Source organism: Ochotona curzoniae, unplaced genomic scaffold, assembly GCF_017591425.1.
Source record: "Ochotona curzoniae isolate NIBS_2020 unplaced genomic scaffold, NIBS_Ocur_1.0 contig_3819, whole genome shotgun sequence".
Taxonomy (NCBI): Eukaryota; Metazoa; Chordata; class Mammalia; order Lagomorpha; family Ochotonidae; genus Ochotona; species Ochotona curzoniae.
Window position 1 is genome coordinate 17,095,610 of NW_024466004.1, and position 22,005 is coordinate 17,117,614.

General features: G+C 35.7%; 1 protein-coding gene across 1 annotated transcript in view; it reads left to right on the forward strand.

Moving 5' to 3' along the window:
* Positions 1–22,005, forward strand: part of LOC121158682 (muscular LMNA interacting protein) — a 130,205-nt gene that overhangs the window by 18,631 nt on the left and 89,569 nt on the right. Inside the window, 2 exon segments of the mRNA XM_040983568.1 lie at positions 4,850–6,349; positions 16,787–16,858. Of these exon segments, the coding sequence (XP_040839502.1) occupies positions 4,850–6,349; positions 16,787–16,858 (1,572 nt within the window).

The window sequence follows — 22,005 nt, forward strand, 5'->3', positions numbered from 1 at the left end:
TCTGATTGTTGATTGGAAGCTTTATATCAAGTGTTTTGAATTCTGTGTCTCCCATTTTCTTGATGTCTTCCTTAGTTGACTCTGAGGTTGGCAAAGGGTTTTGTTCCTTTACAGGGCAATCTTCAGTAATATTCATTGTGCCTTTGCCTCTTCTTTTGCTCTTGGTCATTGTACTTCTGGCTAGCAGATTATTCTCCTTGAGACAGGTTTGTAAGCTGTGTCACCCACAGGTCTACAGTTCGAGTTTACTTATTGCAGTTGGTACATGGCTCTTTGCAGTCACTTGTGTTACTGCCTCTAGCAAGTTTCAGGTCTGGATTCTTATGTTAGATTTCCACCATGATCTCCATAGCCCCAGATCCTGGCTCACCATGGTGCTGAGGCTGTACCATTGTCTGTAGAACCTTCCTTCCACTTCTGGTTGGAGCAGGTCCCAGGGATAGGGAGACACCAGGTGTCCTACATAGCTAGGTTGTTGTTGGTGGTGATCTTGCAGGAACATGTTGATTGTTAGGTCTGAGGGCCACATGAACCTATTTTGATCAGTATGATGCCATGTTGGTATTATTTTCCTGCGGGTCCAGTGCAATACACTGAGCTAAGTAGCTCAGTGTATGTGTATGTGGCGAAATTTATATCATGTGGCAAACATCTTTTCTTACTGTTGTGAATGTATTCCAGAGTTTAGGAGAGTCTTTCTAGAAAGAGTTTTAAGGATGGCTTTGGAGAACACATGTGTTGAAGAGGATCAAGGAAAGAAGAGTATTGGGGTTTGAAAATCTTAGTCACAGTATCTATAGCCAAGAGAAGTGAGAAGTAAAAGTGGAAGAAGACAGAGAACAGTCATGGGGAAGAGGGATCATAACAAATAATACACCTAGAGAACAGAAGGGATTATTAATGGGACAGAATGAATATTGGATCTCAGTAGAAAAGTTTGGCACCATCAGAAAAGATTTTCAAGGTAGAGACACATGAGCGACTGATTCTGTGCTGCTAACTATGAGTGTTTTTTTTTTAACACTTTAAAATTATTGTTAACTTATTATTTTCCATGACATAATTTTACAGTCACAGGAGTTCCTCCCCCCACTTCCCTCTTTGTCTCCCCATTTTTTCATTCAGCTATTTTTCTCCTAAATTGCCATAGTAGTGTAATCCCTTGATATCAGCTACAAGTTTAGCTTTCTGCTATTTAAATCTATTATAGCATTGCAGATATAGGCAAAGGCAGAAAATTCAATATCATACTGTAAAGATATATTTTAATGTTTCATTGGGAGTCCTATTTTTATTCAGAATTAGGGACATGTAGTGCAATGTATCTTTACTTCCTGATATTCTAGTTTCTATCATGCAGTTCATCTATGAGAATTTATGTATAACCTTGATACCTTTGCATGCAAGCTGTCTTAAATCAGAGAGAACTTAGGATATTTGTTCTTTTGTGACTTATTTCACAAGCATAATGCTCTCCATTCAGGACAATTTTGTTGTAAATAGCAGAATTTCATTCTTTTTTTATGGTTTTGTAGTATTTCATAGAATAAATGTACTATGGTTTCTTTATCCATCCATCTTTCGACAGAGATTTTGACTGGTGCAGAACTTTTTCCTGCCACATAAAATGATCAATTTCTTTATTTTTAACTTATAAATGAGAGAAGCATGAAAGCAAATATTTTTAAATTAAAAACTAATTCTTCGCATTTTGGAATTATGAAAATATGGTGCTACATTTTTATATTCATAAATATTAGGTTAGCATGATGGTCTGTTTTTGAGTTAGAAATGAATATTTTGTAAATTCTTTAATATGGGGGAGATGACTGGAGGGAAAATTAGGAGATAGAAAGTGGAGGGAAAGGAAGAAAACAGTGCCTCTATCTACAGAACTGTGTTTTGGAGAGTAATAAGAACAATAAAATAAATAAGAATAGTAATAGTAGATTAACTAGGAAATAAATACATATTCCTAGGAATAAATCCTAGGAAATAAGTACATATTCTTAGGCTTTTCATAACCTCTTAGAACTTCCTGAACAATCAGCGATTAAAAACAGAGTAATATGTTGTTTATATTGGGTAAATATCACTTTGTGTGGTAGAACATTTAGAAATTTGAAGTGATAGCAGTGACGAAGTAGGAGGGAACAGTCTTTGAATGAGACCCTCAAAATTACAGATTCGTTGTCTTTTTATTTATTTATTTATTTAAGATTTATTTATTTTTATTGGAAAGGCAGATATATAGAGAGATGAGGAGAGACAGAAGAAGATCTTCTGTCCGATGGTTCACTCCCCAATAATGGCTGGTGCTATGCCAATCTGAAGCCAGTAGCCAGGAGCTCTTCCAGGTCTCCCACATGGGTGCATGGTCCCAAGAATTTGGGCTGTCCTCAACTGCTGTCCCAGGCCACAAGCAGGGAGCTGAATGGGATGCAAGGCTGCTGGAATTAGAACTGGCGACCATATGGGATCCTGGAGCTTTTAAGGTGACGACTTTAACCACTACGCTATTGTGCCGGGTCCCAGATGCATTGTCTTAATATAGTGATAGCTGGTGGATAATCAGGATGAGATTTCATATACATCAGAGTAAGTTGGAAACATTACTTAAGAAAAAAAAGGATACAGTTTTTTTTTTTTTTTTTGGTAACTGCTGTTAAAAATTCACAAAAAATACCTAGCAGCTATTCTAGGCATTGATATCACGAACTATGCCCAAGATAATTTACAGGCCTGACACGGCTCCACTGTTTCTAAAGGAGTGATCAATCACAAATACTTAGGGAACACCTTCCATTTATAGTAAAACAAAACTAAAGTTGTTAATATGGTATTGACTTTGAGAGAATTTGTTTTAAGCACTAAATTCTAATTCGACTGTCCATGATTAAATGCATTCATATAAAATATTGTCATTGTTGTAGTGATTGAAATACCAGTTTCTTAGTGATATTTCGATTGAAATATAAACCACAATGACATGAATCAGTTACGTAAATGCTGGGAAGGCTGAGTTTTTCTGACTATAACTTGTGGAGGAGGATTGTTAAGTTTCCTTTTACAATTTGATTGCATTCTTCTTGATTTTTCATTATCCCCGATTTTCTGGTGTTCTGGATCATGCCAATGCATTCAAACATTATGGCAAGAATTTTGTGTTGCACGTGGAATCTGTGTTGCGTATGAATTTATGTATAAAAGGAAAGAATATTTTGGTATGCTTGTTCAGAAATTAGAAGTTTGGATGAGTTTGTGTTTTTCAGTTTTAAACATTTTTGTATAGTTTGGTATGAAGATGAATACATTATGTTGGATGGATGACTTAATATAAACAAAAGGAAGAAATATCTTCATATTAATATGGTCTTTAAATTGCAACACTCACAGATAATTTTTATTATTTACTAAATGTAGTATGTAGGTCTTAATATTGATAACAATATTTTAATTTTGATTTGTTTGTCTATTTGATTTATTCAAAAGGCAGAGACAGAAAGACATAAAAAGAAAGATTTCTCATCCTCTAGTTTACTACTCAAATGCTTGCAACAATTAGGGCTAGACCAGACTAGAGCTAAGACTTGAGAACTCAACCAGGGTCTCTGAGATGGGTAGGAGAGACCTATCTGCAAGAACTACCACCTGCTGCCTCCCAGGTTGTGAACTGTAGGAAGATGGAACTGAGAGAGGAGCTGGGGCCTGCACTCAGACACGCCCAAGTGGGATGTGGGTGTCCCAAGTGGAATCTGAATCCCAATGTGAAATGCCCTTCATTCATTAATATTTTTGAATGACTAACAGTCCTTAAGCCGCAAATATATCCATTTGCCTACATTTTTCCTTAGAATCTAATCAATCTTTTGTCCAAAATCCTACTCAAATGGTTTTAGAATTACTTATAATTTCAGTTCTTAAATGGCACCATAGTCTCCATGCATGCAATTGTTTCATAGGGTCTCCCGAGCTTCTGTTGTGAAATGATCTAAAAGGATGAACTATTTTTTGAGGTGGGGTGTTGTGTTTTTGTGATTTTTGCCAGTATTATAATTGTAAGTATATTTTTTGGATATGAAGGAAAGTCTATTCCTGCCAGCATAACCTAAATGCTGTTAAATTTTCATTAAATGTTCATGCTAAATATTCACTCTGGAAAAGTCATTGGGAAAGATAAGCTCAATTTCCCTCTCTATTTTGGATTTTTATCTCTCTCAGTTTATCACTCTGTTGACATTGTATTTTTCATCTTTTTAATTCTGGGCACTTTTTCAGGCTCAGTGTGTAGGAGTAAGTAATCCAAGTTTTTGGATTTTAAGCACTTGAGATGTTAAATTTTCTAAGCATTGTAGTCACAATTCTAACATCTAAGGTTGAAAGAAAATCAATTTAATTTTACAAAGTCAATTTTAAAATTTATACTGCTGGTGATTTAAATATTTTCTAAACACACCATTCCAAAATAGGATAACTGTTTGGATGTTGCCAATGGGTTAGTTTCCAAATGGAAGCATGCAGAATAATTTATATTAATTTTCTACTTTGGAGACTAAGTGATACATAGATGAATACTTCACAGCTTGTTTAGATCTTATTTCAAATTCACTTTAGCATCTCATTAGCAAAACAGATTTTTTTCTTCATTTCTATGGAGGTTTAAGTTATTTTTGAGTAAACTACAGAACAGCTTGCAGAATCGCACAAGTGACGATATTTTGATAATTTCACAAATAATGTGCTATTTCAATCTATTTCTTTTTTTCTCTAGTTAACTTCTTCTCCCACTACCTCTGAGCAGCTTGCCTGTACACCACCTGCTTTCTGCTTTGTTTCTCCAACTAATCAGAGACCACCACCTGACCCACTTAACCTCGACGGAGCCTCTGTCCTAGAGGAGTTCCACACTAGGAGGCTGGATGTCAGTGGGGCCTTGGTAGAAGAAACGGCTACGTATTTCCAAAGTACCAGCCACTCCTCAGACTTTTCTTCATCGAAGGGCATCTCCTCGACCTTACCATTTCCCCATTCCGCTCAGCTCTCAGGTTCTAATGCATCCAGCCAGACGGCTGCACACCAGAAACATGGACTGACGTCTGAAGTTCTGAAGAAGTCGGCAGCTTTAGCCTCACATGCCCATAGTCCCAGAGAAAGTCCAAGAGCCCCTTCTCCTGCATCATCTGGTGGTGCTTCTCTGAAGCCGAATTCTGCCTTGTATATCCCTGTCCGTATTGTCACACATTCACTCTCTCCGAGTCCAAAACAATTTACCACCTCTTTCCATGGCTCTTCTTCCACTCTCTGTAGCCAAATGTCATCTAGTGGAAGTCTCTCAAGGTCAGGGGTAAAGTCTCCAGTGCCCTCTCGGCTTTCCCTTCTCACAGCCATTCTCAAGTCAAACCCATCTCACCAAAGACCTTCATCACCTGCATCCTGCCCCACATTCTCCCTCAACTCCCTGGCCTCTTCCACACTCACGCTGGATCAAAAAGTAAAGCAAACTCCACCTATGCCTAAAAAGTCTCTCTCCAGTTGTTCTGTCAGATCTGGATCTCCAGATCAAGGGAGTCAACCGGTTTCTGAGCTGACCCAGCAATCTTTCCCCCTATCTTTTCCCTCCAAGACTCTCCCTGTTTCTCAACAGTCCTGCCTCTCTCCCACAAACGTTGTTAGTAGCAGCCCTTTCTCCTTGAATGCAGAGAAAGCAACTTCACTCACATTGTCAAAGAGTAATACAAAGCCCTCCCTGCCACAAACCTACACACCGAGCTTTGCAGGTCTTCCCCCTGTCCCACTAAGTTCTTCTCTTTACTCTGCAAAGGGTAAACAGAATGATGTCCTCAAAAGTCCAGAAAAGCCCAGGGATATTTATTCGTGCTCTTCTACATTACCTTCCTCTCTACGGTCTTCTGTGTCTGCTCCTGTTAATCAGAGTGCCACACTCCCCGTGCCGGAGAAACGTTTCCAACCTTCTTCAACTCTTTCAAATCTGATAAGCAGATCCAAAGACACATCATCTCAGCTGTCTGGCCATGAACTGAATATTTCTGCTTCTCCTTCTCCCCCCTTTTCCAGTGTTAGCTCTGTGTCTCTTCCAAACTTGGGGTTCTCCTCTACCCTTCCTACTCATCTTCCCGCCCAGACGTTCCAGCTAAGTCCTTCAGCCCCGCATCCAATTTGTGACAGTGATACCTTGCCTTCAAGACTTGGGAAACGTGAAAGCACAATATCCAGCCACAGGTCACCTGTCTCAACCCCATCACCTCCTATCTCTCTAACAAGAACCAAGGAGCTGATGCCACCGTGTACATTGCCCATGGCAACAGGCCCTGAAAATAAGAAACCCAAGGTACTTTTTGCATGTTGCATGGTGCATGCTTCGTTTGAATTATGGAAGAATCTTTTGTTTTTCTAGGAAACAATTCATTTCTGTGACATTCGCTGTGTTCCTAAAAGAAGTAGAGAGAGCATAAGTTGTGGCTAGGCTGTGGTGCATTTGAATGTGGAGCTGAATTAAAATCTGTGTGGCATTTTTTTTATTTCTTCACAACCCTGTGCTTTAGTAATTCTCCCCAAAATACTTCTTATATCTGTGATGCCAAGGGTATTAAAGGCAACAAGTTGAGACTTGACAATATAAATGACAGATATTCTATTATTCATCAAAATATGCTGTACTATCAGAATAGTAAACAAGATTAGTATAAAATGGAATACTAGCTTATATCAAGAGTGATAATATGGTAAAGCCTGTCTGTAAACTTTTTATTTCTCTTGCCTGCAGTTAACCAATGGTATTATTAATTTCTTCCTATTTTTCTAGTTGACTTCTTTATTACTCCCTTTACCACATGCTATATCAAAATGAATTTGGCTTTTGTATATATAGGATAAAATCAAACAAGAAATTCTCCTATATGAAAAAATATACAATTTTTTATGAACACTAAATGCCTAGTAGCTATCAAAGGCAGAAATGGTGAAAAACTGGGCATGACTAACTAAAATTAAGGGAAGAGAATTGTTAGTCGTAAATGTTGGTTGCTAGCAGGCTGCTGAACAAGTATGTGAAACAATGGTGTCTTGATATAAGCATGATGATGCCAACGTTGCTCAGGTACAACATATCTGAGGTCATGCCCACTTCCCAAGTATTGTAAAGTAATTCAAAGTGTGCAGCTTATGTGCTCAGAATTTATAGCTAAAATTAAAATTGTGAAGGAGGTTGTGTAAGGAGGGTTAGAACTTTTCAGTTCTATGCATTGAAATAGTATAGCATTGTGCCATGGAGAGCTTGTTTAACTTTGTTGCTTATTGGATGAGGAATGAAAGGTTGGAGAGATAAGGTGGCCCATTTTTATATGGTTTTAAAAAGAGAAGAAATAATGTTCTGTCATAAAAAGATCAATGTTACTTAGCAGAGGAAAAATATGTGCACTCAGTTGGAGAAGCTATGTAGGGTTATAATGCAGTGGGGAAAGCAGGTATAAGCCAAAATTAACATTGTGTAATTCAAATTATAAATAAGGCAGCTGTTAACTCTGTGCAATGTAAGAGGAGCATTATTGTGGGATATGGTTAGCGAGGGAAGTTGTTATAAATGTCAGGCCTGCTGGAAATGGTTAGGATTTAGGTTAATGAAGAAGAAAGGAGTTAATATTTCAGAAATGAAAAACAACAGAAGATTATCCCAAATGACTACATTGGAGTTATAAGGAGATTGGTCTTATAATCACATAGTAATAATAATAAAGATAATTATGGTTACCATTATAGAATAATTTCTGCTAGCCAAGAATTATCTTAGTAGTTACAAAATAAAGTTAATGAAAATGATCACATTAGTTAAGTTTTATTCCTATGTGATGTTAACAATATTGTTATTCTGCTTTTATAGATGTCAAGATACTGAATTTCTGTGAATTACTTACCCAGCTCACATATCTGGCACAAAATAGACATTCATATTAATTTAAATCTGCTAATTCTTGAAGCCATATTTTTTATTGTGATCTATTGCTGCAATTTAATAACTCATATTAATTACCAAGCTAGTCTAACATCAGAAGTCTCATGAAGGAAATCATTGTTATGTAATAATGATCAGAATTCTTACTTTAGATAATATTTGGGTTACTCAAAATATATTCTTCTTTAAAAAAGAAGGACTGCATTCTCAAAATGTAGTCCTTTTTTCTTAGACATTTGAAACAAATGAGATGAACAAAATGGATTTTTATGGTTCTAAATTTAAAACTTGTAGTTTAGGCAAAATGACTTGGTTTGATCATTACTTGGTTTGATTTTGAAATTCATTTGCTGTGCATTTGTAAAAACTTGGCCATCTAATTATTACTGTTTCTTGAATTTTCTATCAATCATTTCTGAAACCTGGATGCCATGGCCTTAAATTGTTTGTTATTTTTATAGGAAGTGATTTTAGTCCAGAAGCTTCCATAGTGTTTCTGTTTGTAGTGCTCACTGTGCTTGGTCCTTGGTTTGTGTTCTGGATGTAGTCTGACAGTTGGAACAGACGGAACCTAGGAGGGCTTTTGATAAATTAAAGGCCTGTTTGTTGATGACCTATTTTTACCTGGCTCCTTTCCATTTATAGCATTTTTTTTCTCCTTTCAAGGTTATAGTATTGGAGAATATATTTGATAATCATAAAAATCAGAATTACTGTAACTCACCTTACAGTAAAATATTAATCTATTTATTTGAATAGAAGTTACTTACCAGATATATGATTTGTAATGGTTCCTGCCAAAATAGTTGCTTCCTGAGGCATGTTTTTTTTTCATATTTATTTCTTCTTTGCTTTTGGTTATGTTATTTCTGCAGATAAAATCCACCTAGTGTTTTTTTTTAAAGATTTATTTGTTATTATTTGAAAGGTAGAGTTGCTGAGAGGAGACACACACACACACACACACAGACAGACAGACAGACAGACAGACAGCTTCCATCTGACTCAGGTCCAGGGGTTTGAACCATTCTTTGCTGATTTCCCAGACCATAAGCAGGGAAATCAGCAGAGTGCTGGATGAGAACTGGAGCAGCCATGATACCTATCTGCTTTCACCTGGGCATCTTGGCATCAAAGGCAGAGTTTAACTTCCTATGCCATGATACCAGGCACTTCACCTACATTTTTGAACTAAATTTTAAAATTCATTTTTCAGGAAATATGAGTATGGAATTTTAAAATTGACACTGAAGTAGATAACTATTAGCTCTGTTCTTACATGTGACTACTTTCATTTGAGTTGGTGAGATCATTTTGTATAAACACTGGAAGAACTAAAAGCTTCATAATATCAAAGAATTTATCTGATAATTTGGGGTGTTTCTTGCCTTGTTTTATCCAGTGTGGTATTAATCTGATTACAGGGCTCTTTTTGTAATCAGACAACCTCAGATTTGGAGTGGTTAACTTACTCCCAGGTCTCAGAAGGATAGGGGTTCTAGAATACAGCCAGCCAGCCAGTTAAAACCGGAGGGAATGATGGATAGTAGTTCAAAGTCTTGGCTTTCCTGTCTTTTGATATTGAAACAAAATGGAATAACTAGAGCACACTGAGCTGAATTCAGATATGAGATGTGTTCAATGTTTCCTTTTCAAGGATGCAGTCTTTTAGTTCTGAATCTCTTTGCATTAGTCAGAAATATGAGAGGTTTTCAAAGAGTTCACAGAAAGTATATAATAATGAAAAACTATGCAGGGAACTATTTTTTTGCATCAAGATGAACTTACCTTTTAATGGTTTTTGCATGAACTTTTTAGAGCACCATGGTATGGATATTTTAATTTCAGATTTAATTTTAAAATATTTTGAGGATGAATTTTGATTCAGTAGTTAAAATACTAGTTGGATGCCAGCAGCCCATATTGAAATTCTTGTGCTGAAATCCTGGCTCCATCTCTAGTAGCAATTTCTAGCTAATGATCACTCTGGGAAGAAGTAGGTGATAGCTCAGATGTCTGCATTCCTGCAGCCCCTGCAGCAGGCCTTGGTTGAGTTTTAGTGTTTTGACTTTGGTCTGGCCCAATCCCCAGTTTTGTTGACAGAGAATGAACCAGCAGATGAAAACATCTTCCACAATTTCTGTCTCTTTCAAATAATTAAACACTCAAAAATACTAGTTTTGTACCATAATTATGATCCTAGATTGAATGAAAATATTCCTGATTATTCCGTGGGGAATAATCAACATGTAAATATCCAATAACAACATCTAAATGTCTGAGACATTGTTTTCTCTTGGGAAATAACTGACACCACAAACTTCATCTATGAAGTTGTATTTGGGTTCTCAATATATTTTTCCTCCACTTATGAAAGTTTAAAATTTTGTCCTGTAAGTAATCAGGGTGTTCTATGTGAAAAGTGGATGTCCATTCCATGAAAACCTCATATGGTTTGCTATTTATGGTTGGCTAATGGAATAAGTTGGTAGTTATGTCACATTTCACAAACTTTTGTAGCTGGTATTTTATTTCTAAACCTCTCAATTCCATATATTTGTTGTACCAAAAAACTCAATGGCAGAAGTCTGTATATCCTCCATTTCTGTAGATGTGGAATGCCTCAATGAGCTAAAATAGATCTCAGACAGATAATCCATTTTGTATACATACATGTGTGTATGTATTACCTAATATGTACCTTTCAAAGGTGTGAGTGTATTGTAGCACATAAAGCATGTGAATGTGCCTACTCAAAGAGATTTCCTATTGTATGATGGAAGAGAAGCAATCACAATTTCTCAATAGGTAGATTATTAATAGTAATATGTCTGTATTATAAATTGAAGGTTCTAACAACTATGGGAAAAAGGTATGATCAACCAGGTAAACACCAAAGGGAAGAGATTGTTGTTGTAAGTTCATGTTTGATGATATGTTTCTTTGGAAAGGTAACATCTAAGAAGATAAGAAGTCAATATTCTTTGGAGAGTGCAGTGAGGAAAGTCTCTTGCAGACATCAATTAACAGTTACAATACTAGGTTATGTGGAGCAGTGTGGGGATAGTAAAGTGTGTAACAACAGGATATTGAGGTTGTCAGAGGGGTTGCAACTGAGAAATGGATCCTTTAAGTCACTGCCTTAAGCCTTGGTTTTACTTAGAGCATCATTTACATAAGGAGCGACACAATCTTGTTCACTGCTATTATGTTAAGAATAGACTTCAAGAGGGTGAGGGGAAGTAGAAACACCTTGGAAGCCATGAAAGAAGTCTGGGCAAGTGACAGGATGGAGACTGTGGCAGGTTATAGAAGAGGTGAAGATAACATTTCCACATAGATCTCGTAGGGAGGCTAACAGTGATCCAGTCATCACCAGAGGCATCAATGTGGTTTAGTGAGGTTGGTGACTGTGCCATCCACTTCCACTGTCACTTCATTCTCTGTACTAATTCATTCATCTCTGCACTAACCACTCCAGTGTCTTATTTCCCTTCTCTTCTGCTAGCCTCTCTGAACTGCTGTTAATAATGACTCATACTTGGGTATCCCGAGTCTGTATGTTTTAATTCGTGTGTGTGTGTTTGCGTGTGTTTGCAATTTCACTAAAAATTTTTGCGAAAAAAAGCAAAAAGGTATCTAATGCTGTATGCTCAAGTCTTGCAGGTTCTCATTAGAATGAAGGCTATTTTAGAAGCTTCATCAAAACATGCTTGGATGGTGGGGGAGGAATGCTAAGCAATCAGGTTTGTCTAGGTCTTGAACAATAGATGAAGAACTAAAATTTTTATTTTTTCTCTTTTGCATCTGATAATCTTCTATTAAGTACTTCAACTCAAGAAATATCTGCTAAACATTTTCTCTAACAAATGTTAGGTATAAGTTAAAGGGGGAATAACATTTTTATTAAAAATTTAACAGGCATATTAGAATGGACAAATACTTCAATTGAAAGATGTAAATATGCTTTTCAAGAAAAAAAAAACAAAAATCTTGGGAATGGAGAGAGGCCTTGGGAACAAAGAGGGAAGTTTTTCTCAATAGACCCTCCTCATTTCTTCTGTCAGTCTATGATCTGTACCCAGCTTTTAGCAGGCAAGTCAACCTGCCACCCCATCATCCCTGTAGAGTGTGTTGTGCCCACCAACTTGATATAAAGGGATGTCTGGGAAATATCCCATAAATGGCTGTTGTCAGGGATATGTACAAGATACGAGTATTCCTGTTATCTCTGCTCAGACATGTTGCCAGAAATTGACTAAAGCGAAGCTCTTCATCAGATTTTTTTTTTTTTAAATTCTGCCCTTTATATTCCAGGCTTTTCCATTCACTTTCACTTAAAATATAACCATACATGCAACTTCTCCAATTAAGGAAGCTAGCATAGTTCACTTTGGCATAGTTCTAAGATAGTGGTGGGCAGTATTTTCAGAAGAAAATGTATTCTTGCTGATCTTCCCTTTATGTTGAGAATTTATGTTGAATTACCTAGCATGTCCTATAGAAAGGATTAAGTATGGTAAATTTGAATGTAGAATACCATTTTGTCTTTTTAACCTAAAACCTTGCCTAGAAATATTAATGAATATCTCAAAAATATTTCTTGAGTGTTACCTGAAAGCATATCTTATAAATTAGAGAGACTCAGTAGCTACCACTGTCTTCTTTGCCAGACTCAGATTTAGTCTGCCATTTCTAGTCTATTCTAGCTGATAGTGGTTCTAGCCTGTATCTCAAATTACATGAATTACTAGTCCTATTCATAATTTTTAGCTGCAAAGGGAAATAATAGAATTTGGTTTAGTGTCTAGAAATTTTACAATAGTAAAAAGGAACTATGTTCCAAGCTAAAATTTTAAAGCTTCATATTTGCATAGAATGTATTTATATTTTAGAAAATCCAGAGGAAATACATTGGATCCCAAGCATGCCTTTAAGGAAAACAAGCATGTAGTTTTTGAAGATTTCTTCATTTTCTTCATTTTTTATTTGAAAGGCAGATTTACAGATAGAGGAGAGGGAGGGAGGGAGGGAGAGAGAAAGGAGAAAGAGACACAGAGAGACAGAGAGATCATTCCTCTGGTGGCATAGGGGCCCAAGAACTTGGGCCATTTTTCTCTAAACAAAAATGATTTTGAGATTGAAATGATCTAATTACTCAAGGAACAGTTCATGTTGTGTAGAAGATACTCATTAAAAGTTTATCGAATTAAGTCGTTGAACTGCTATATCCAAATGGATTTACCGAATGGATTAAGAACCTCTGCATTGAAAGAATCTGGTTGCAAGAGCTTACTTTCTTTTGTATATGGGCGAATTAAGTTACAATCTAAATCTCTAGCAAAAGTATATAAAATAATATAAATTTATTAAATTCATAGTTTATAATGGGAGATCAAATCTATTCTGGTGGCATTAAATGGAAATAGGACCTAAAATTCAGCTTTGGGATAGAAAAGGATTAAAAAAGACAACATTAAAAATCCCCATATAACTGCAAAATAATTCCAGGGTGAGGTTTATTAGCAATGGTTAACAAGATGAAAGGATCAGAAATTTTAAGCATACTCAGCATGATTAAACAATTTGAAATGACTCCAACCTCCTCTACTGTGCATTTTAAACTCTCCACAAAACTAAGGAGATACACTAATGATTAGTGCCTTCATTACATTAATTTTGCTGATTGTCAGTTTCCTGTAGGTAAAGATAATGTTCTTGTGTTAAAAGCACATTTAAAAAAAAAACCCATCTAGTTAAATGCATACCTTTTCAAATTTAAAGGGATATTGACAGAATAAAGAGTATATTCTAAATATTCATTTAATCAGGGGTTGGTAAAGGTGGCAATTTAACTATCATACAGAAGAGAACCCTTAGCATGAGTAATGAGTATAAGGGGAGAGAAATAGGAACAATGGAGTAAGTTAGCAAGAAGCATATTGTGGTTCAATATGACGGAGATTTTTCTAATTAGCTTTGAGGCTGCTTTGGAAGTACATGAGATGCTTGCAGTTACTGAAGAGAAGAAAAGAGAAACTGATGCTTCAGATGAGAGAACTGAACCAGATAACATTGACTTCTGGTTCTAAGATACCATGGCTTTATGTGTGCAGTGGCACAATCTCTGTATCGCCTTCTACACCTCTATTGTTTAGAGGAGCTGAGGATAGGAGTACAAACACCATGATTACATGAGCTGAATTAAGACGCAGAGGTGTGTGTAGTTAAGTACCCAGCTGTTGAGACCAAATCTCAGCCGTCATTTAGTAGTTGGTGAGTTCAGATATGTTACTAAGCATTATGCAACTCAGTTTCCATATATAAAATAGTTTGGCATCTGCTAATAAGTTTGTTGTGATAGTTGAGTGAGATATTTCACAGAAAGCTTTTTAAGTGGTACCTTAGGTCGTCATGATTTTTTAAAATTTCATTTGTTTAATTTCTTCCAAAGATAGAATAATATCTACACACATACATGCATGCATGTATATGTATTTATTTATGTCCATCTATCTGTCTGCACACAAATAGCTCCCCTCCATTGGTTCACTCCCAACATGCTTGCAGCAGTTGGGACTGCGGGGCTGCACAAGGCCGTTGTTAGCAATCTCCCCAGGTCTCCCCTTGGAGTGAATGAATATCACAAATCAAAGCTGTCTCCCAGTCTTTGTATTAGCAGGAAACTGATGGTTACTATTGTAATGAAATATTCAGAAATAATTATTCATATTGGGTGAACGATGTATTTTATTCTGTGTTAGTGGTCTATTTACCTATTCTTTGTTAAAAGCATTCCATTTTATGGATGAAAATGGGCATTGGATTGTGTGATCTTGGACTATTTGACCTCTGTTTTTCTCAATAACTATTTCTTTATAGGATTTCAATAAATTTCAATGACACAGTTAGAGTTTTCTTATTAGTAAATTTCCATGAAGAGATAGCATGTAATTTTCCATTCATTTTCAGCTTCAAAACATCAAAATGTATTGTTTTCAGACCAAAGCAGTGCACTCAATGTAGAATATTAGAGCTTAAAGGAATTGACAGCCTTCTGTGATTGTCACTTATGTAGGCATCAAGAGTGCAGGACCCATAGGAGTTGATAGACTTGCAGAAGGCCACACAGCTTTTCTTTGTAGTAGGGAGGAAAATCTTTCTTGAGAAAAGAAGGAAGAAAATTAGCAAACACTCCTTAGGGAAAAGTGTGTACTTTCTCAGACCGTATTTATGCATTGTTGAGTGTATGCTTATGCAAGAATGTTCATGTCTATATGAGAGGACTGCAGAACGTTCATGAAAAATGGATTTAAAATATAAGCTTAATGTGGTGCAAAGATTTTCATGCATAATTTTTTTAGGATGCATGAACTTTTTGAATACCCTTTGCACATGTGTATGTCTGCATGTGGTGCATGTGAATTTGGGAGCACATGCAAGTGAGCAAACATGTGCTAGTAGTGTGATGTTGCTAGTTGACTTATTGTTTCCCCTCATGGCAGCTCTCTGTGTTTCATGCTGACATTCAGGCTTCGGGTTGCTAATGTACTTTAATCTACCCAACACAATAGACAGAGAAAAATACAAAGAGAATATTTTCCGTTTCAAGCTGGACACTGATATTTGCCTCTAGGTTTGGCACTTTCATTTTTCTCTATTTCAATGATTTTCTAATGTAAATGCATGTGGAAGCCTCTTACTTTCATCACTCTGGTTGAAGAAAGGTGTCTTTAATTATCACTATGTGAAAAAAATAATTATCACTATGTAACTCATGATTTAATTTTATTTGACTACCTTGTCTTCCATGAACCCTTTGGTTTACTTTCCAAATTACTAAGCCATCCTGTAGCTTTGTGACATGTTCCCTGCTGGCTCCCGGCCTGTGGGGAAGCTGCTTAAGACAGGCACATTTGAGGAGGTAGGGACCTTGAACTCATTGAAGCTGCTTGATATACAGAGCTGTATCAAAACTGAGCTTTTGATTATACATCTCATCCTTATTTCTACAGTTTCTTCATGATCATCTTCCTCCCCTACTACTTGATAAAACTGATCTTTGGTACTTTGTGTTTTGGATGAAACACAGAATGCTTTGTTGTTGGCTTCAATAACACTGCAGTATTCATAAAAGTACAAGGGAGGATAAGATTTCTAAAAATGAATCTAAAACTAGATTCACCCAGAAATTGTACTTAGCAGGAGTCATGTCTCAGACTTCACAGGCTACAATGTGGGTACCTCACAGAGCTTAAGACTCATACTGCTTGATTTTCCATTATGGAGCTAAAGCAATGATATCACTTATATTCCAGTTATTGACTGCATTTTTGCTTGTTAATAAGCTGATGCTGAGTTTTTATATTCTGATAAAATTGGTGATATGAAAGATCATGTCAAGATCTTGATTAAATTTATTGGCTTAATGTTTGTTAGTTGTGCTGCTATAAACAAGAAATATATACCTGGCAGATCAAACCGAAAGCTCAGCTTCACTCATTTATAGAACCAAATTACAACAAGAGAAAGCTGGTAATGAGAGATTTATGTGCAATTGTATTAGAAATGGGCAATTTTAAGGTATGAAAATGAGTGACAAAACATTGCCTGTAATCTCTCGGCTTTATGTCTTGCTGTGACATTTCTTTGCTTTTCATTCTAATAAAATATCAACGTAACGAGCTAATATTTCCTCTCTTAGAAACAAGTTGTTCAAGCACAATGATTATTCTCCATTTGATAACATGTCATCTAAATTTGTGCTGTTTTTTCTCCTTTTCAACTCTACCTTTGCTTTTTGGTTACCCATTCTAGCAATACAAGATCAAGTCAAGCTACAAGGCTTTTGCAGCAATTCCTACAAACACATTGCTTTTGGAACAGAAGGTCAGTGTTGACTCAAAGAAGACAGAAGCTTATGTTGCCAATGTTGTTTGTATTGTGTTTTCTGCTAAAATTTCTGTTGATGAGATTTATGCCTTGAGGTTCTGCCTTCATTTAATAATTAGTGCCCTGAGTTATGAGAGCATCTTTTTGAATATAACTGGAGAGACCATTGGCTTACCATGTGAGGGTGATTAATGTAGAGAGGTCCAGTCAGCTGTGAAGCAACTTCCAACTGGAATAGACACCTGTGCTGCATAATTGTAAACAACTTCAGTGCTTCATAACTTCTGTCTTTACTTGTATTGATAAAAAGTGTTGATATCTGAACAACTGGGCACCTTGCTTATTGGTAGGTAAGACTGTTTTTAAGAGCGGCTTGTACGACAATGTAAGTATTGTACTGATACTCAGATATTTCAGTTGAATGCTAACTTTGTGTCATAGTCCTATCAAGGCATAATCTCTTCTTCAATTTGTTGCAGTCACTGATCACACCCCATGAATAGGAAGAAGGATTGAGACTATTCTTAATGACTCAGCTGAATTCTTATGGGTCTAGGGGAAATTATGCTGTGCTGTTAGAAATTATTGAGCATAACATTATAGAATATTCCATTTTAGGCAGATTAAATTAAAGCCATTTATTTAGAATGGATACTACCAGTGTTTAAATGAAATCCAAATAAAACATTCATATCAGAATCAGTTTAAAATTAATCACTAAGCCTGTGAAACTATTAATTTTGTCTATTATTTTTTATGATGATTTATTTAGGCAACTTATATCTTAGTGCATTAAATTTCAGTTTTTTGTACACTTACAGGTTTTCAAGTGCAATTACTATCATTTGTCAAATACTAATGTTTATAAGGCAGGTGGTATTTTTATCGGTGGCTTATGAACCTATTTTTTGTACTTAAACACATTCTGGAGAATAACATCTTTCATCTCTGGTATAAAAAGTAGAAATTCCTAGAGACAGATTCTGAGTAAAATATAGGTGAAGATTAAGTAGACAGCTTCTCTTATAGTTTGCATCTCTAACAATAACCTCCATATACCTACATGATTGTCTTTGTTCTATAGATTTAAGTATTTCGAATTGGATGGTCATAAGTCTATAGAAAAATATGTTTCCCCCCCCCCGTTTGAATTCTGTACTGAATTTCCATTTTTAAATAGATTGTTAAAAGGTGTTTGGGGTGGGTCCAATGCATTGTTTTCAGGAGGCTTCAGGAGAAAGTGTGAAGTAGCATGTCCAGGTGCCCCTTATCTCACTGTTTATGGCCAACTGTCTCTTGGTCAAAGTAAATTTTTTGTATCATAAATAGTGGCGTTACTCAAAGGTCGTATGATGTGACTTTTTTCTTTTATATAATAATTCTGTTTTCTTCTGAATTTCCTCAATAATAATTTTTACTTTGTAAGGCTTTTAAAGTAACATAAACCTTTCCTAAATATTATGAATTTATTTAAATTTTCAATAGTATGTCATGAGTTATTTCTTTCAGTGTTTTGTTTGCAAAATAATTACAACAGTTTAGTCTCTTTCCCCCATCTGTTTTGAAATTCATCTTTATCATGACTTTGAAATGAAAAATGTAAAAATCTGAATTAGCAAAATTAGAATTATACTCGTCAGAAACTGATATATTTAGGAGACAATCAACATTCTGGAATATATTCAATCAGAGAAGATTTTTTTTTAAGATCACCTCAATAAAACACAGAACACCACAATTAAGAAGTAAGGCAATGCTGTGCCTCATGATACTAGGTGAGGGTGCATCTAATGGATTGCTTTAAAGACAGAACCAAGACATACAAATCAAATCATAAATATTTCAGCAGTTCTTTCCCAGGCCAAAGCATATACAAAAGATGATGTTTTATATTACATTCTGTTCTATAGTGAAGAATATAATAAAGAAGAAGCTAGAATCACATTTTCAAATGTTGCTTAAAGATGTGCTACAGAGGAAAAAAAGAATACCTCCCAAGTACAAGGCAAATGTGGAAAGCATTTCAGTAAAACCATGGAACAAATGTAAATGAAGGTGTAAGAAACTCGATGCTAAACTGACCAAATCATTAACCCTGAATGTAAGTAGCTTAAGTTCATCATTCAGAAAACAGATTGATGGACTCGATAAAAATACAGGGCCCATCTGTCTGCTACCAACATGAGACATATCTCATCAACAAAGATATATGTAAAGGAAACATGAGCTGGTGCATATATCAAATAATATAGACATCAACATGAAAGCATTTAAAGAGATTAAGAAGGACACCACATAACAAGTCATGATAAGACATGTATATGCATCTAATGCCAAGTCACCTAGTTATGTGAAACAAACTTCAAGGAATTTAAACAGAGAAATAGACTCCAGTACAATAATAGTGGGGAACCTTAGTACTAACCTCAATGGAGAGAACAATGAGACAGTAATTCAGCAAGAAAACAACAGAGCACACCCAGAAATTAAAACAAATGGATTGAATTGATATCTACAGAATGTTTACTCCTATAGACACAGAATGCACTTTTTTTTTTTTTCATAAAGTCATGGAAACTTCTGCAGGATTCACCACGTTATAGGCAACAAAACAAGCCTCATACTATTATGTAAATAATTGAAATCATACAAAGCATCTTATCAGACCAGTGAAACTGGAGACCAACAAGTAAAAATATCCCAGCAGATATGCAAAAATTTAGGGACTGAACAATATGCTGCTAAATGAATAATGAGTTATAGAAGAAATCAAAAAATAAAGTGACTTGAAACAAATTAAGGCATCAACACAGCATATTAAAACTTGTGGGACACAGTCAAGACAGGGTTATGAGGGAAGTTCATTTTAATTAATGCCTATGCCAAGAAACTAGAAATGCACCAGGTAAACAGGCTACCCATATGTTTGAAGGAGCCAGGCAAACAACAGCGAAACAGTGTCAAGATTAGTGGAAAAAGTAACCAAAATAATGGAGGAAATAAACCAAATATAGACTAAAAGAATAATATACAGCATTGACAACAGAAGGATTCCTCATTAACTCAACTAATATAAAAAAGAGAGCTACCAACAGAATTAGAGAAAAAAAAGGAAATATAACAAAAGATGCCTTGGACATACATAGAATAAACAGGAACTATTATAAGCAACTATACACCCACAAATCGAAAGACCTCAAAAAACAAATGGGTAGGTTTCTGGACCCCTACAATTTACCAAAATTCAATCATATGGTAACTAATAATATAAATAAACTTATAACCAGGAGAGGGATTGAATCAGTAGTGAGGTTTTCTAACAAAGAAAAGGCCAGAGCAGGATGACTTTTATTGCTAAATTTTGCCAAACATTTCAATAAGAATTTACTCCAGTCCTCCGCAGGCTATTCAAAACAACAGAAAGGGAAGCAATCCTTCCAAATTATAAAGTCATCATCAGCTTAATATCAAATATAGATAGAAACACAACAGAGAAAGAAAACTATAGACTGATACCCCTGATGGACATAGACACATTATCTCTAAGAAAAAACAAAACTAGCCAACAGTAACCAACAATACATTAGACAGGTCATTTACTAGGGCTGGGTGCAATTTAACACATGCATATCAATAATGTGATACACCATACCAAGAAAATAAATTTGTAAAAAATCCTAACAATGTTCTCAGAAATAGGAAAGATGATAGAAAAATTTATCTGAAAACAAAGAGACCATGAATAGCCAATGCTATCCTGAAGAATAGAAATAAAGCTGTAGGAATCACAATTCCAAATCTCAAGATGTACTACAGGGCAGTGGTAACTAAAGCAGTCTGGCACTGATACATAAAGAGAAGATCAATGCAACAGAATAGAAATCCCAAATTGGCAGCTCTCCTCATGCACAGCCAACTAATATAAAATCAGATAGTTAAGAAGGGAACTTGCATTATTTTTAACATATTGTTTACCCAATACTATGTCAATTAATTCCATAATGTTGTATATTGATACTGTGGCCTCGTTGGGGCTTTTAACTGACTGGATCTTTACTCTGTTAGACCTATTTTCAGACCATAGAAGGTCTCCCCAAGAGGCCACTGAACTTATCTGGACAATAAGACGCTGAACTTTATGCTAGGCATGTGTCTGCAAGCAATGAATCTCAACCGAACTTGAACTATGGTTATGCAACAAGGTGGAGGAATCCACCATGGGGGGAGGGGTATGGGAGGGGTGGGGGGAATCCCCAGCGCCTATGAAACTGTACTACACAATACAATGTAAGCAACAATAATAAAAAAAAAAAAAAAAAAAAAAAAAAAAAAAAAAAAAAAAAAAAAAGAAAATAATCAGCCTGAAGACATAAGAAGCAAGACTCTACCTATCACCATACGCAAAAATCAGCTGTAACTAAAGCAAGGACTTCAATTTTCACCCCAAACACAGCAAATTATTAGAGGAAATTGATGAGCTGAATAATGGAGACTAGGATACTGGGATGTGAAGATATGTTGCAATATGCATCTCTACTCATTGATAAAAAATTTAATTATTGCTCAATTATTGTTAATTATTTCTTGACAATATGTACTAGATTTTCTACCATTGCTTACAATTACAATGTCATGATACACATAAGCAGCAGAATGTTAGACTTATGATTATTGCTGAAGGACTATGCTATCATAATAATATAGAGGAAAGCAGTGGAGGAGGGGAGAGTAGGAACGGAGGTGTGGGAAGGGGAGGAGGGACTCCTTATACCAAAAAATTCATACCATTGAAAATAATAATAAGTTAAAACCAAATACTATCATGAAAATCAAGATTTCCCTAAAGTGAAACATGGCTATCCCTGACAATAAAAGATTAAACTCTCATTAACTTACTGGGTTGGTTTCAGCTTTGTTTACTCTGGGACAGAACCCATCATTTCTAAAGCAGTTTTGTTGACAAAGGACATGAATTTTCCTGCATTTTTGTAATTTATTGTCTGCATCAAAACTTGGATTTTTCATTGATTCCTATAAACCTTCAGGAAGGGAGCATTTTTAGCTTGTCTTAAGCAAGGCTGTGTAGGAAGAGAAAGATGTAAAGTATTATCTTTTATTATACTGGCTTTAGAGTCTTTGGCTAA